Source organism: Protopterus annectens, chromosome 12.part0 (genome assembly GCF_019279795.1).
Source record: "Protopterus annectens isolate FY-2018-M chromosome 12.part0, PAN1.0, whole genome shotgun sequence".
Classification (NCBI taxonomy): Eukaryota; Metazoa; Chordata; order Ceratodontiformes; family Protopteridae; genus Protopterus; species Protopterus annectens.
This window is the reverse complement of record NC_056746.1, coordinates 801,372,213-801,387,849: the sequence shown is the minus strand read 5'-3', so window position 1 is coordinate 801,387,849 and position 15,637 is coordinate 801,372,213. Positions and strand designations below refer to the sequence as shown.

The 15,637-nt window shown below is 38.8% G+C and overlaps 1 protein-coding gene across 1 annotated transcript in view; it reads left to right on the top strand.

Annotated features, from left to right (window-relative positions):
* The window catches only part of PRIMPOL (primase and DNA directed polymerase), a 1,324,073-nt gene that overhangs the window by 996,052 nt on the left and 312,384 nt on the right, over nucleotides 1-15,637 (top strand). Inside the window, exons 8-9 of the mRNA XM_044089849.1 lie at nucleotides 4,335-4,424; nucleotides 4,517-4,625. Coding sequence (XP_043945784.1) covers nucleotides 4,335-4,424; nucleotides 4,517-4,625 — 199 coding nt within the window. The remainder of the gene's footprint in view (nucleotides 1-4,334; nucleotides 4,425-4,516; nucleotides 4,626-15,637) is intronic.

Genomic DNA, 15,637 nt, shown 5'->3' with positions numbered 1-15,637 from the left:
CAGTGTTAAAGAACAATGGTGAGGATTATCCCTACCAGTGAAAAGTAAGGCATTGCCTTGACAGTTTCCCTGCATGGAGTGGTTTTCATTTTCCCTTTCACCAACCAGTTGTCCAACCTAATGGCTCCTTTCCCCTTACATAATTGACCCATTAGTTACTTCTCTTGAGGGATGGGAACTGTGTCTGTGGGAAAGCTCAACCCCCTCTGCCAAGGTGTACCAAGCCCATCCCATGCAGGGAGAGAGAGTCTTTTAACACATTTGTTGTATGCCAAGGGAGCCCATCACTGTTGCCCCCCCCCTCATTTGGGACAAAGGCTGGGCCAACTCCTTCCCAGAGGCAAGAACCCTTCATTCTTAGCTCACCAAATCCATCCTTCCATTAGAGGCAAGAGACTGGTAGTTGAGAGAGGACCAGTTAGTTGGTCAATTGGTTCAAACCTAGTTTATTGCCTTGAAGCATTGTGAACATTGCCGTGTCTACCTCTGAAGATCATGCACCCTACTTTTTATGATGTAAAATCTGCGTTCTCCATCATAGGCATGAGTAGACTTATTGCTGTAAATGTTGCCAGTGTAGTGGACCAGTGCTACTTTCACTCCCCCAGGATGGGTGGGCCAGTGTCCGCCACTTATCACTATACTTTCTACCTTGTCTGTCCATGCAGTTAATCAAACAAGAGTCAGGTGGGTCGCAGTCAGGACCTCATCACTGTGTACCATGGGGCTGGACAAGTAATCTCCCCTTTTTTAAAAATTATAAGGACGTGACCGTCCTTAAATTTTACTCTAATTCCTTTTTTGTTCCAAATTCACATAGTAAGTTTGTTGACCTTTAATACCAGTTCCTTATGTCCTTCTGTAAAGATTTCAGACATTATGCATTCTTTTCCTGGACAGCATTATTTTCATCAAACTAGTCCTGATAACATTTGATGATGACTTAATCAAGAATTCATGCTGAATTGATGGTGATCTTGAACTCCTGATGCTGTGTCTGTGTCATCAGAAGAAGGCATGGTACAGAGCCTTCCTTATTTGTGTATCTGATATGTTGACTGAACCACAGAGTCCCTTGGGCCCCATTTCAACTGCAACTTAGGTTAAACTGAATAAAGTACTATTATCAAGACAGAGTCTTACATGTGTAGATAATGGGTTTTACACAGAGAAACCTAAGAAGTTGTGACATTTTAAAGCATTATCTAGTAGAATGTGGAACTCAAACCTGATCCAGTTTATTCTGAGTTACAGGTGAACATGACAAGGGAGTACTAGTAGACTTATCTTATTGTAACTGGATTTTAGTAAGGCCTTTTGACCCTGTCTCACACAAGATGTTGATAAGAAAACTGGTTGGGAATTGGACCAAGATGGAGGAACTGGATAGCTGCATGGTTGAAGGATAGGACAGAGAAGATTGCTGTAAAAAAGGCAATGTGTGGAATAAGGAAAGTAACTAGTGGAGTGCTATGGGGTGTCTGACCCTGGGTCTAGTACTGTTCAGTGTGTGTGGTAAGAAGTCAGAGTAGCATCTTTTAAATTACATCCCTGCCTCAGCCCATGTATTGGTGACAAGTAACTACTGTCATTTACATGCATAAGTTCATAGCTGTGTACTAGGCTAATGGCCCTGGAGCCTTTATAAGCCTAGCCCGTAGGATTACCCTGGTGTCGTGCTACCGACCTTAGTTCCCAATGCCTCTGTCAAGTAAAGCCACTGGAGTGATCCTTGGGGTGAATTTTCTATTTCCCATCCACTCATCAAGATTTCTCTTGAAGAGGGCCAGTGAGGTGCTCTGCTTGACATCTGTGGTAAGTCTGTTCCATAGCATGGGCAGTCTCTGGGTTATGAACCTGTCCCTCCAGCATGTTTTGTTGATTGTGGTAATGAGGTTGAGGTCTTTGGAGCTTGTGGTGTGGAGGGATTGGGATTTCTTTAGATGTAGCATTTCTAACAGAGCTGGGTCAGACATGGCTTTGTAAGTCAAGCAGAGATTGCCTCTAAATAGGAGATATGACACAGAGAATAGTTGGAGTTTTTTAAGTCTCTCCATATAGGACAAATGTTTAAGGCCTAGTATCTTCTTTGTAAGGTACTCTTGCGGCCTCTCCAGTTGTTGCAGGTGTTTAGTGAGGTACATGCGAAATGGGGCACTGTACTCAATGATTGGCCTAATGAGGGAAGAGTAGAGGGAGACAATGACCTCTTTCTTCCTGGATGCAAAACCCTTATTAATGGACTTTCTGACCACAGTGGCAATGTGGTGGTCAAAAGAGAGGTTGCTGTCAACCTGTGTTCCCAGATCCCTTATAACTCCTTCGGTGTTCAGCGGACTACCATCGATGTGGTAATTCATGGGAACCGTGTTTTTCCCAAAGGGGATGACGACACATTTTTTTGGCATTGACCTTAAGGTCATGGTTCCGACACCAGTCATTGGTCTCAGTGAGGCCTTTCTGTAGGATGCCAACATCACTTGAGGATTTAATAATAGCTCCCAACCTGCAATCGTCTTCAAACTTTGTCAGCCAGTGTCCCTTCGTGTTGGCTTGGACTTCAGAGAAGTAGATACCAAACTGGAGAGGACCCAGGACCGAACCCTGTGGGACTCCACTTGTGACTGGTTGGCAGTCTGACTTGGAGTCAGCTACTGTCACATTGTGGTTTCTACCTGTGAGCCAGTTAGCAACCCGCCTAGTGATATTGGGGTTGATGCCTAGCTTAGTGAGTTTTTCTATGATTCCTTAGTGGGGAATAGTATCAAAGGCCTTGGCCCGATGAAGGCAGGCTGAATGAACCACCTTGACTTCATCCACAGCTCTGGTGACTGACTCAAAGAAGTTGACCAAATTGAGCAGGCATGATCTACCCTTCACAAAACCAAACTGTGTGGGATCCAGAGTTTGGAGATTCCCTATATCCTTGTTTATTAGGTCCATGATGATGCATTCCATAGCTTTGCATATCAGACTCATCAGGCTAATGGGGCAATAGTTCCCAGGGTCTGTAGTCACTCCTCCTTTGTGGAGAGGGATGACTGTAGCAGTGTGCCATTTGGTAGGGACAAAGCCTGAGGTGAGGCTATGATTGAACAGGGCACACAGGAGAGGTGCCAGTTCACTCTGTAGTTCATGTAGAACACAGCCAGGTATATTGTCAGGTCTCATAGAAGCTGTATTCTTGCCTTGGACAGTGCTGTTTTAACCTGTGCAGCAGTAATACTGGGTGCATGGCAATCTACTGGTATTGTGACTGGACCTTTGGGGGGGTAAAGTTGCCACTGAATCTGTTGGCCAGTATATTGGCAATGTCTGTTGGCTCAGTATAGGAGGTACCATTGTGCAGTAGCTCATAGAAAATCTAGGTATTACCATGGAGATTCTGCAGCAGATAACTTCATTGATAATGTTCTGGTTACCACCTGGCTGTTAGACCAGGGCTTGGAACTGGGTTATGAGGATGATGTTATCCACAATATAAACATGTATCTAAATTATTGTCTTGTAAGGAAGCTTGAAATCAAAAGCCCTTTGACAAACAGGATCCAAAGCATTTGAGACTGTTATCTTGTGCAGCCATCATGACTTTCACAGTTGATGAGATTCTAAGGTGAACTTCCTCATGATACACCACTGAAATCTTAGTAATTACTGTCATCTTAAGCCTGTTCACCGTGGATAATATTGCTAGAAACATAAGGTTTCAGATGGTTTAGTCTTCTATCCTTAGACCTGTATCATGCCATGATGGAGAATCTGGTGTGCTTCACTGAATTAGATGGAGCGGAGTTAAGGGGATCAGACTGGTAAATAGCAAATGTATTTAGAATTCTCAAGGTAATGCTCTTGTTTGGATCCACTGCATTGTTTTGTCTAATGAAAACTTAGAAAATGAGAACATCTTATTTATCTTTATATCTGAATCAGACACAGTATGTTGCTTTGCATCCAATCTCTGCTTTATTGATTATATTATGTAGTAGTGGATGTTAACAATCTTGTAACTTTTTTACAAACTATCCCCTCAATCTGATTTTTTTCCTATAGTACTAAGCAGCTTAACATACATTAAAATCCTCAGATGTCTGTCAGATACTGAATGTCTATCTCACATGTGCAGTTTCATCCAAGGAAATTCTAAGATGCGTATGTTCAGTTTATATTTAATTTTCTAGACTTATTTAATGTGGTACATGTGTGCGTTTCTTTCTCTCTCTCTCTTTGTTTATCTGTTTGTATGCGTATATTTAAATTTCTATGTCTACAACTCTTAAAACATACTTATTGTGAACATTTGTAAATAACATAATTTCATTTTTTTCTAATTTTAGAAAGTACTGTGTCAGGATACCAGTGGTCACCATATCCTGAAATTGACCGCTTTGTCTTATCTTTAGTGTCCAAAGATCATATTAAAGGAGGTATGCTTATTTCTTTCATTATTTTAATACTGTTTTATTTTAGTATTATACCTTTTATTATCAGTAAAGTTAATTTGCCTCTCTTTCTGTAGGAATACGTCGGTGGAATTACTTTTCTGCCGAACAACTTATTGTTTATGATATTACAAAGTATCGTCACTGTGAAAATGTAAGAAGACCTCACAAAAGTAATAATATTATGTAAGTAATAAACAATATGTTTAAAATAAATACACTACCAAAATAGCTTCTGGCTTAAAATTGGATCTCAGAGAGTTTATGAGTAGATGTTTCACTGACTTTGATCCATTCTGTGGGTTTACTGAATTTCTGTGGGACAACCCTTGTTTACTCCCTTGTAGTTTTCCTTTCATATTAGTATAAGAAGTCAGGCTGACATAGGTTATTTATTTCTTGCATTAGAACCGAGCCTGGACATATGCAAAATTTGTTTACACTGGTACTTAATACTTTTTTCTTTTTCTTTCTGTGATCAGTATTAATGTTGTTTTCCTCATTTTACCTGCATCTAACAGCTGTACCTGTGGGAGGCAAATTACTCAAAGGGATACCCATCATTTGTATATCCTTCTCTTTATGGCTTAAATGTCTGTATAGCCTAAAATTCAGTCCTGTACTTGTACAAGTCTGACCAGAATTTTTGTGGTTTCTTTCTAGATAATTTGTTTAAAGCTGACAAAAATCTCCTTCTGTAACACCAGTTCATATTATTATTATTTACCTGTGGACCCTTCTTGCCATCTGACATGAGCATGAGCTAGACATCCCTAGACAGAATGGTGATGAGAGAAAACAGAATGAATACAAATGCAGTGAACAGTGTTAAAAAATGGGATGAGCCTAGAAAGAACAAACTCTCAGGTTGTGGTATTTTTAAGTGTTACGGTACTGTTCATCCTTCTGTCAAATCCACGTCAGTGGAGACATTTCATAGCAAGTATAAATGTCTTTTCTGCCTTAAAATTTAAATGTATAATGTGCAAATGTAAATAGAAATGTAACTACTCCTGTGCTTAACTGGAACTTAGTACAATGCAATGTAAGATATAGCTTTTCTCCCTAGGCCTCCACTGAAAATGAAGATTACCTAATCGGACTTTCCCGGTAAACAAAGACAAATAAATAAAAGTAGATTGAGAGTAAATGAAAGACATAGCAGAAGAACACAGTTAAATAAAAGTTTCAGAAATCTGAACAAAATTCATTGAAACTGCAGGAGAGGCCTCAAATGACACCTTCCAAATTGGTGTTCACACCTTTACAGTTTAGGATAGATAGCACTTTGTTCTCTCTCTGAGTGATGGTTTCATACATCTGTGTTCAGCTAGAGTTCTGCCTTGCTCAAAACTGTACTACCTTAAATATTATTAGATCATCTGCCAGAGTGCCTAATAATCCCCAGGGGGTGCATACATTGTTTAATCCTTCCCTCTTTGTACCATCATAAGCCAGTCAATGTATTACTAGGGTAAATACTGCTCTTCAGTGATGTGGAGTACTCTGATATGGTGTTTACTAGACTAATGACCACAAGGGCCTTTTTAAGCCTAGCCATGCATCCCAAATCTCTAATGAATTCTGAAACCCTTGATAAGTGTAAGCATGGGCCTGGGAGATGAACCATGAACCATTTACAGGTTACCTGTTTGCATCAGAGACATAGGTGCCAAACCAGGGATGAATTTCCGTTTTCCCATCCAGTTGTCCAAGTTGCACTTGAATTGGATTAGGGAGGAACTCTGCTTCACATGGATGGGGAGCCTGTTCCGTAGACAGGGTAGTCTGTGTGATACATACCTATCTCTCCAGCAGGTCCTATTTATATCACAGGCAAGGTTTAAGTCTTTAGAACAGGTAATTCTGGTACTGTTTGTTTTGTGGATATGCAGGAGGTCCATCAGAGTGGGCTCTGACAGTGCCCTGTATGCCAGGCAGAGATCTCCCCTCAAAAGCTTGTAGGAGACAGAATACAGAGATAGGGCCTTGAGGCAGTCTGCATAGGACATATTACTTATGCCCTATATTCTTTTAGTGAAAAACCTCTGTGGAGGTTCCAGTTGTTGGATACATACCTCTCAACCTGGAAACATCAAAAATCTGGACAAGGCCCATGAAAAATAGGTACAAATCTGTATGCTGATTAAAATAACATTTGCATACATAATTATGTAACCCACCCACTCCAATGGAATTGTGGGATACCAACTTTCAAATGCAAAGTGAAGAACAGACAACCGAAATATGGCACCAGAGTCACCCTGCAGCCATTCCAATGTCCCATTACTTGGCTATTTCTCCCTATTTACCATAAACACTGTGTGCATGCTGCTTTACTTCTACAATGATTATTTGGATTTTATTTTTGCATTTTATAGCACAGTCCACAAACACTAATAAACATCTGCTAAACAAAGCAAGCAATACTGTCTCACAATGAAAATAGACCTAGCATTAAAACTTATCTGCACTTCCAACTGACATTCATTGAAACAGCATTAAAACCCACACCACATCCAAAGAAAATGGATCTGGCCATTGGTGGATAAAGATTACCTTTAGGCTGTTTTCAAATCATAGGTCCCTTGCACACAAAACAAGAAACATATGTGTGTTCTTTGATACACCTTCCTGACTTTATTAAAGTATATTCCTTGTATAATACAGCACACTTGTTAGACTTGGAGCGTATTTTAAATTTATTGTTTGAAGATTTTTCCAGTACGCAATGAAACAAAAATGCATGAACCAATAATGATGACAAACCTGCCCAATTCAGAACATTTCCATCATAAAAGTCTACTTACACACACACACACACACACACTATATATATATATATATATATATATATATATATATATATATATATATATATATATATATATATATATATATATATATATGTATATATAGATAGAATGACAGTAGTGTAAGCCATAGGCATATCTTGCACAGCTTCTTGCACGTATTTTCAGTTTCATTTTTTTTGGGGAGGACAAAATGCCAAAAACCAGGGACACATTTTAAACATTGCTTGTATAATTTTGGAAAGTTGCTGGAATAAAATGTTATGTTACTACCATGCATTTCACTGCCAAGTCTTGAACCCAGGGCCCTGTGCACTACAATCAGAGCAACATACCACTATGCAAAACCAGCAGTTTTCTGAAATATAGGAAGACTGAAACATAAATGGCTATCATTTAGTGAATTCAGTTCTCACTTCTCACCATAGCTCTCAACATCTTAGCACAAAAAACCTGAGCAAAGCCAATAATAGGGGAATACAGAATTCACTTTTCACTTTTCACCATAGTTCTGAATGTCTTAGCACAAAAAACCTGGACAAAGCCAATAATGGGTAAATACAGCCCCAAAATAGGGACAAATCTTAAATACTGATCATATAAACTTAGAAAATTGGTAGAATAAAAGGTTTTGTGTTACCATTTATTTTATGAAGAATATGAAGTCTGAAATTCAAATTCCTGTCATTAATGAATTCAATCATTCACTGATTTGCCACAAAAGTCCTGAAAACCACAGATGTTATGAGGAACAAAACAAAAATATGATGCATAAATTCACAAATGGTGGTGGCTAGGGACTTTAGGCTCTTTTTACCTGTGCCCAAGGTGCCGGGTTTGAGCCTGAGTACCTGTAGCCAGCAGTTGTATTCACCTGGGGCATTCACACTCATACACACACACACACACACACACACACACACACACACACACACACACACACACTGCCCAAGAGAATAAAATACCTTCAAAACAACACAATACCTCAATTCAAAGCAGTCCAGCATGCTCGCTCAAGTACCTCAGCAGTACTTCCAGCCAGCATTCAATTCCCACTCGCAGAAGTAAGCAGTTCAGTTCAATTGCTCGCACTCGCAGATCCAAGTAAACAGTCCTTCAATTCTCGCTTGCACTCACAGAAAATTCAAAGCCCTTCCCGGGCAGAAAACGAAACCGGAAATGTGTGCATGTGAGCCCTTGAGCTAAATTCCGACAGGCTGAAGGGGCTGACGTCATAGTGCATGCAATAACGTCAGCTCAAAAAGTGAAAAAAAAAATTTTTTTTTAAAAGCTGGGAAAATAGGAAATGAAGGGGTGCCACTCGGCCATTATTTGGACCACAAAGCTTGGGGAAAAAACAAGTCAGTTGGTGCGGTTGGATACGCTTGGTTAGGTACATACCAAAGGGGGCATTGTACTCAATGATAGGTCTGCTGAATGCTGAATATTGTGGGACACTGACCTCCTTGGACTTAGATGCTCTACCTTTGTTTATAAGTTGTGCAGCATAGAATGATTTCCTCACCACTGTAGACTTGTTTATAAGTTGTGCAGCATAGAATGATTTCCTCACCACTGTAGACACATGATGATCAAAGGCTAGATTACTATCTATGTCTGTCCCCAAGTCCCTGACTACTGGGTGAACTCAAAGGGGTGTGTCGTCAATATGATAGTTACCAGGGATGGATGACTTCCCAAAGGATGCTGTTATGCATTTTATTGGCATTTAATTTTAGTTCATGATTCTGACACCAGTTGTTTGTCTGTGTCAGCCCATCCTGGAGAACATTTGTGTCAGTGTGAGATTCAATGACAACTCCTAGTTTGCTTTCATCTGCAAATTTAGTCAGCCAGAGACCACTGACATTGGCCTTGACTTTTGAGAAGTAAGTGCCAAAAATGTGCGGTCCAAGGACTGATCTCTGAGGGACTTCACTTGTGACTGGCCTCTTTATAGAGGTGGACTCCCAGTTCTAACTTCCTGGGTCCTGTCTGTGAGCCATTTGGCTATCCACTGGGTGATATACAGGTTTGTACCTAACCTCTTGTTTGTCAACAATACCTGAGTGGAGTATTGTGTCAGATGCCTTGGCCAGGTAAAGGTAGGCAGTGTGAACAATTTTGCCCTCATCCATTGCTTTGGTGACCTTCTCAAAGAAGTCTACCTTGTTGAGTAGGCATGATCTGCACTTTTTACGAAACCAAACTGGGTTGGGTCCAGTGTCTGGAGGTTTACTATATCTCTACTGATAATCTCCATGATAATTATTTCCATGGCTTTACATGTAAGACTAGTGAGACTTTTGGGTGTGTAGTTTCCAGGGTCTATAGATGGCCCACATTTGTACAGAGGGGTGACTGTTGCCTTTCTCCCTTCATGAGGCACGAAGCCTGTTTGGAGGCTACAGTTAAGTAGTAATTCCAGAGTCCCTGATAGGTCATGTTTCATGCTATTTAGAAGGCATCCGGGGATATTGTCTGGTCCCATTGTTGCAGTGTTCTTGGTCTTAGAGAGAACATTAAGGACCTGTTCCCTAGTGATAGTAAGGGGAGTTATATTTGGTAATATTTCCTGAGGAAAGGTTGAGGGATGAGAGGAGAGTAAAGTTGAAGCTGAATTTATCAGCCAGGAGGTTTGCTATGTCTTCTGGTTCAGTATAGGTGACTCCATTTACAGTGAGGTCTGCACACAATTGTGTATTGCCTTTGAGGTTGCGGACATAGCTAAAGAATGCTTTGCGGTTGTCCTTGGCTTGTGAGGCAAACTTACCTCAAATTTGGCCTTGCTAGACTTTATTTGTCCTCTGAGTTGCTTGTTTAGTTTAATTAGAGTGTGTTTATCCTACTGGGTGCTGCACCTCCTAATTTTTGTCATGATTTTCTTCCTCCTGTTATACATCCGGTTGATTCTGTGATTCCACCAGGGTGGGTTGAGTGCCTTGATGTAATTATGTCTATTCCACCATCAGTTGTTGCCTTTAATTTGGAAGCATCTTAAGCCTCTTTGGCAGTGTTATTTAGACTTTGATTTTCTTCAAGTCTGCAGGGGTTTTATAAGCTGCATTGAGGTTTTATTAACTGATAGGGGTAATTCTCTTTCGTTGGGGTGCAAACTGCCATGGAACTGTTTGCTCTTCCTTAGGTTGCTGGGTATATCATATCAACAGGCATGGACCAGGGCTTACTCCAGCCTGTGCTGCAACATTTTAGAAAAGTAGCCGTGTATGCTGAAGACAGTCATATCAGGGTTATACATGTATTTGGAAAACAAAATCCGTTACCAGATCTTGGTAACCATTTAAATCTGTTTCATGAATAAAAGTGACACAATACAGTAGTGCAGAATATTTTTCAGCACTGAGCTATGTTGGATTAAGCCTGTTTGTTTCTAGTCATTGTAAAATTCCCTCATTTGTAGTTTAAGCTGCAAGGGAAAGAGATTTAAGATGTTTTCACAAAGATTTGGACAAGTTCTCTTGTGCATGCATTTTCCATATTCACTTTTTTACAGAGTTTTTGGAAACCGTGCAGGAGGATGCAAATTTATTTCTAATAACCCTGTTCTGGCCTAGATGTCCACAGTTTTCTTTGGGTAGTAGCCCCACACATATTCTGAGCCTGTTCCTCTACTAATGTTTTACAGTTTTCTTACAAGGCACTTGGAATGAGCCTCATTCCATTTTCATATACCTGAAACTTGAAATACAGTAATGTCTGTCACTGTAGTTAGAGCTATCCTGTTTCCTCATTTAGTAATAGAGACTGCAGATGCAACTTTATTGTAAATTACAAGTATCTGGCTAAATGTCCAACCTATTGCTAGATAATCTCCTGTAGAGTTAACAGTGTTTGAGCATCACAATCACCATTTGTTGATTATCTTACCCACCTGTATGATACCATCTGTGGTATTCTTCTAGTGACATTCAAGTAATGTAGCTATTTTTTTGTTGTTGTTTGTTTTGTCTGGTATAGTCAACCCTAGCTCATATTTATGTCACAAAACTCTTTTTGAGGTGTAACTTCCACTTGAATTCAACCTTAAAGAACTTACTTTTTTCCTCTCAGTATTTAATTTTCATTATAAATAAACTTATTTTGTGTCCCTTTGAGTTTGAAGTTATCACTGACTTTATGATAAAGTCTGTTTGCTGTAACATAAACTAGAGGAATTTTAAAACTGCATAGCCTTTCCACAGAACAACCATTCATGAGACAGGATATCCTCACTAGCAAGCCATAATTTTAATGTCAAGATTACTTAATTTTTTATTTTAAAATATTTACTCATCTATAATTCTAGTATCCAAATCTAGTAAATAGGAATGAATGAAGGTTGTGTGTTCTTTGAATTATTGGGAACACAGGTATTTGCCAGACCGTCCATTGTCCATTGAATCTGGCAAGATTAATTAAAATTACATTGTTATTCAAGGCTTGGATACTTGGAGCAGAACTGCATGGTTTTTAGGGTTACCCTAATTTCTGTATCACAATTAGTCCACAAAACTTCAAACAGGCAAAATCCAATCCATAAAAGCTTTTGGAGGACAACAAAATCAGCAAAAAAATATTTTGCAAGGGGCATGCCGTGCTGCACCTCTCATGTGGGAAGGCTTTGCTCTTCTCCCCTATTACTTATGTATACTAATGCTATAATCACTCAGGCATGGAGGAAAAATAAAAGTGAATACCAAAACTCACAATTTCTGCTCACTAATACAAAGCCTTCCAGCAGTTATTTATGTGTAAAACCATCAGCTAGTTGCCCCATCAGGAAGTGAGATTTGATAAGTTTAAACCCATCCATTTTATTTGCCCTGATGTAAGAAAACATTTTTCTGTTGTGACAGTTAGGTTACTGCCAAGCATTCCAAGGTCACTTGACAAGACTTATGGATATGTCTCCTGCCTTTTTAAGTGGTTTCCATAGAGGACATCTGTGCAGTAGTAACATGATCCTCAATCCACGCTTTCACCAGGCTATGGACTGAGCAAACTTTCCAGAAACAAAGCTTTCTTTGGAAAGGGTGAAGACCATTACAGATTTATTCTATATTTTGAAGGGTTTATGTTCACTGGTGTAGACTTTTGTGAAGCCAAGCTGTAACAGATTGCTGTGCATGGGTTAATGATTGCTTCCAACTGCCGTTACCTGACATTCACTTTATAAAAGCATGGGTTAGTGATTGCTTCCAACTGCCGTTACCTGACATTCAGCCTTATAAAAGCAGTGTTTCCTCTCTACTTTACACCAAATTCATTTATTCTTGCCACTTAACTGCATCTTCCATTTTCATGTTGTCAGCCATCCTGATTCAAGTTTCATATTAATAAATATTGGAACACTTTAGTTTTTTCTAGCTTGAGAAAATGGCCATTTCAATGGATTTCGAAGGATGTTGATAAACTTTTCAGCTGAATTCTATAAGTATGCTTATTAAAGAAGCATAGTCTCTAAAAACATTTCATACATTGTCTTTGCGGTCTACATAATTCTGGTAATTGTGAAAAGAAGCACTGCATAATTCTGGTAGTTGTGAACACACAAAATGTATCAAAATTACACAAGTTAGAAGGTGTAAAACCTTTCTCTTACAAAATAAATTGCAGAAGTTAGAAAAGAAAGACAATAATTTTGTGTCAAAAGTTGGTGAAAGATAAAAGTATTTGAAAAGATCTGAGCAGTGTGTTCCTGCGAAATGGGTGTTGGATCTTATTATACTAAAACAAAGCCTGATAAACTGTGGTGAATGAAACAAAAAGTTTAAGATCTGTTCAGTTTCTGGTTCTATTTGAGATACATGTTTGAAAGCATACAGTATAGAGAAAATGCAGCATGTCACGAATTATAAAAAAGAACCATCCCAAGCATCAATTGCACATGGAGGAAGAATTTACATTGCTTTATTAGAAATGGTACTTGAAGTACCTCTGCTAATTAAGGAAACAGTAACTTTGTAAGTCTTTGCTAATGAACCTGCTAAACTGCTCCTAAGAGGGAGAGAAAAAATAACCCCCCTGGAAAGGAGGCGTGTATGGTTTGTTGGAGAACTTGTGTGTGTTATAAAAGGTTACCAGCTTGTTAAACCATTGCTAGTTCACTAACCAACGCAGTTACAGATAGACACTAGAAGCAGATTGTTGATATTTTATAGAGGAATATTTCTGGATCATTAGTTTTGACTCTTCTGAATTGGATTTTATTATTTTAACTGATTTTAATTTAATATTGAACATAGTTTCCAGGCAGGTTTTTGAGCAGAAAATGAATTAATCAGGAACCTCATCAACATAAGCCTGATCGGATATTTATTGGTATAAAAAAACTCCTATAGCCAATTAGGTAGTGGGTGCTAATGATATTCCTGGTGCTAAGAATTCTCACAGTATTTATTCCAAGTTTGTCTAAAGTGGAGAATGTTAATGAAAAATATCAGTTTTGAAGGGTGAATTTAAGATTTTCAGTCTAGAGCCAGAATTGATGTTCAGTCAGTTGTGACACTCTACACACTTGGTACCGAAGTCCACTACCCATTCATCTATCCAACCAACAAGTAAAAAAGAAAATATGGAAAGGTGCAGAGAGATAGAACACTAGACAGATGAAATGCACCTTAGCATAGTTCCTGAATATATCATATACACCAGAAGAGCGCGAGACCATGCATGGACGTGGTGTACATGTAGGATATTACATTGCTAAATCAAGTTGTTGCATCTTACTCTTAGAAATGTCTACATTTTTGCCCAATACAGAAGTGTATTACACCCCCCCCCCAAAAAAAAAAAAAAAAAACAGAGTGAGTTATTTATTCTTTTGTGTAAGGCTAATTTATCTGAATCCATCTTGATGTGAACTGAGTTCTGATAATAACATATAATTTAAGGTGTGCGTATATCCCTTCCCATTTTAGTAATGTAGAGAATGGATTTGAGTATTCATATTTCAAAAACTAAGCAAGGTATTCGCAAAGACAATGCATAGTTGCAACTGTGTACTGTGTCTATTGTGATGGCATTCATTTCTTTGATTTCTACAAATGGATCATGGTGATATATTGTTGCGTACCGAAGCCTGTTGTCTTTAATAAATTGCATACAAGTATGCATAATGTACAGTGGTGTACTATGCACACGAGTAGTCCCTATGGAAGGAATGTGCTGTGCAGTATGACAGTCCTACTCAGTGCAGACAGAAACAGCAGTTTAGCAAGGTGTAATATACCTTAATAAGTACTTGGTAACGACTTGGGTACTTGGTAACTTACTCTACCCCAGTTAACAAAGAATAAAATAACATACTTTATGCGTGGAGTAGTGGGGCTTCACACGGAAGGTAAGAATGAGTCCAGGGTCTCAGGGTCTCCACACATCACTTTTCTCAATCACATAGGGCTTTACTAGGGCTTTAATGTGCCATTCTGCAGCATGCTGCCTTATGCCATGGAAAACAGTGTTTATGAATAGTGGTCTCTGTGAAAAATGCATACAGTCATAGCTGCATCAGCTGCTATTTATTTATTACCATATACAGCTTTATTAAATTATCACTTAAGATATAGTCAGAACACACAACAACAAAAAACTACTATTTTAACAAATTGCTGAATACCTGCCTTCCCTTAAACCTTACTCCTCCTCTTCTGACCTGTTGTTGTATCTATTGTTCCCCTATTTTTCCATTTTTCTATATATAATTTTCCCTTTCCCTTTTTAAAAAGATCCTTTCTTTTATCTGAGGCCTTACTAGGTGTAGGCAGTTCAGATCCTGTATCCCAGATAAAAAAAATAATTCGTATTCTGTAGGGAATTTTTAAAATCTGCCAACTTGTTACACTCTGAAAATATATATTCCCAGTTACCTGTTTCATCTCGATCATACCTCCAACATTTGCTATCTACCTGAGGAAAAATTCTTTGAAGTCTGCTTGGGTATAAAAATACCTATGCAAACACTTCCAAGCAAAGATCCTAAACCTTCTGAACTTGGTTGTATACTTTGGAGCCATACTTATATCTTATCATTGTTTTCTTGTAAATTGCTTTCCACTCTATCTTTCCAATCTTTTCTAACCTCCTCTGATTGATTCCTGTAGTTGTCAAGCAATACTACAGAATACATTCTACTACTTTATGAATATAATATTCTGTACAGTTGTTCTCCTTAAGGGTCTGCATCCAAAGTCCCACTCTCTCTCTCTGTCTTTCTTGAACTTCCCACTTGTTTCATCATCATATCTTCCAACTTTGAATTATAACCTTCTGCTTTTGTTATATATATTAGCCTTAACTGTGTAGCTCTAAAATATGCCTTCAAATCAGGTAAAGCTAAACTAACTTGTTCTGTTGGAAAAATCAACTTATCCCACTTAACTCTTG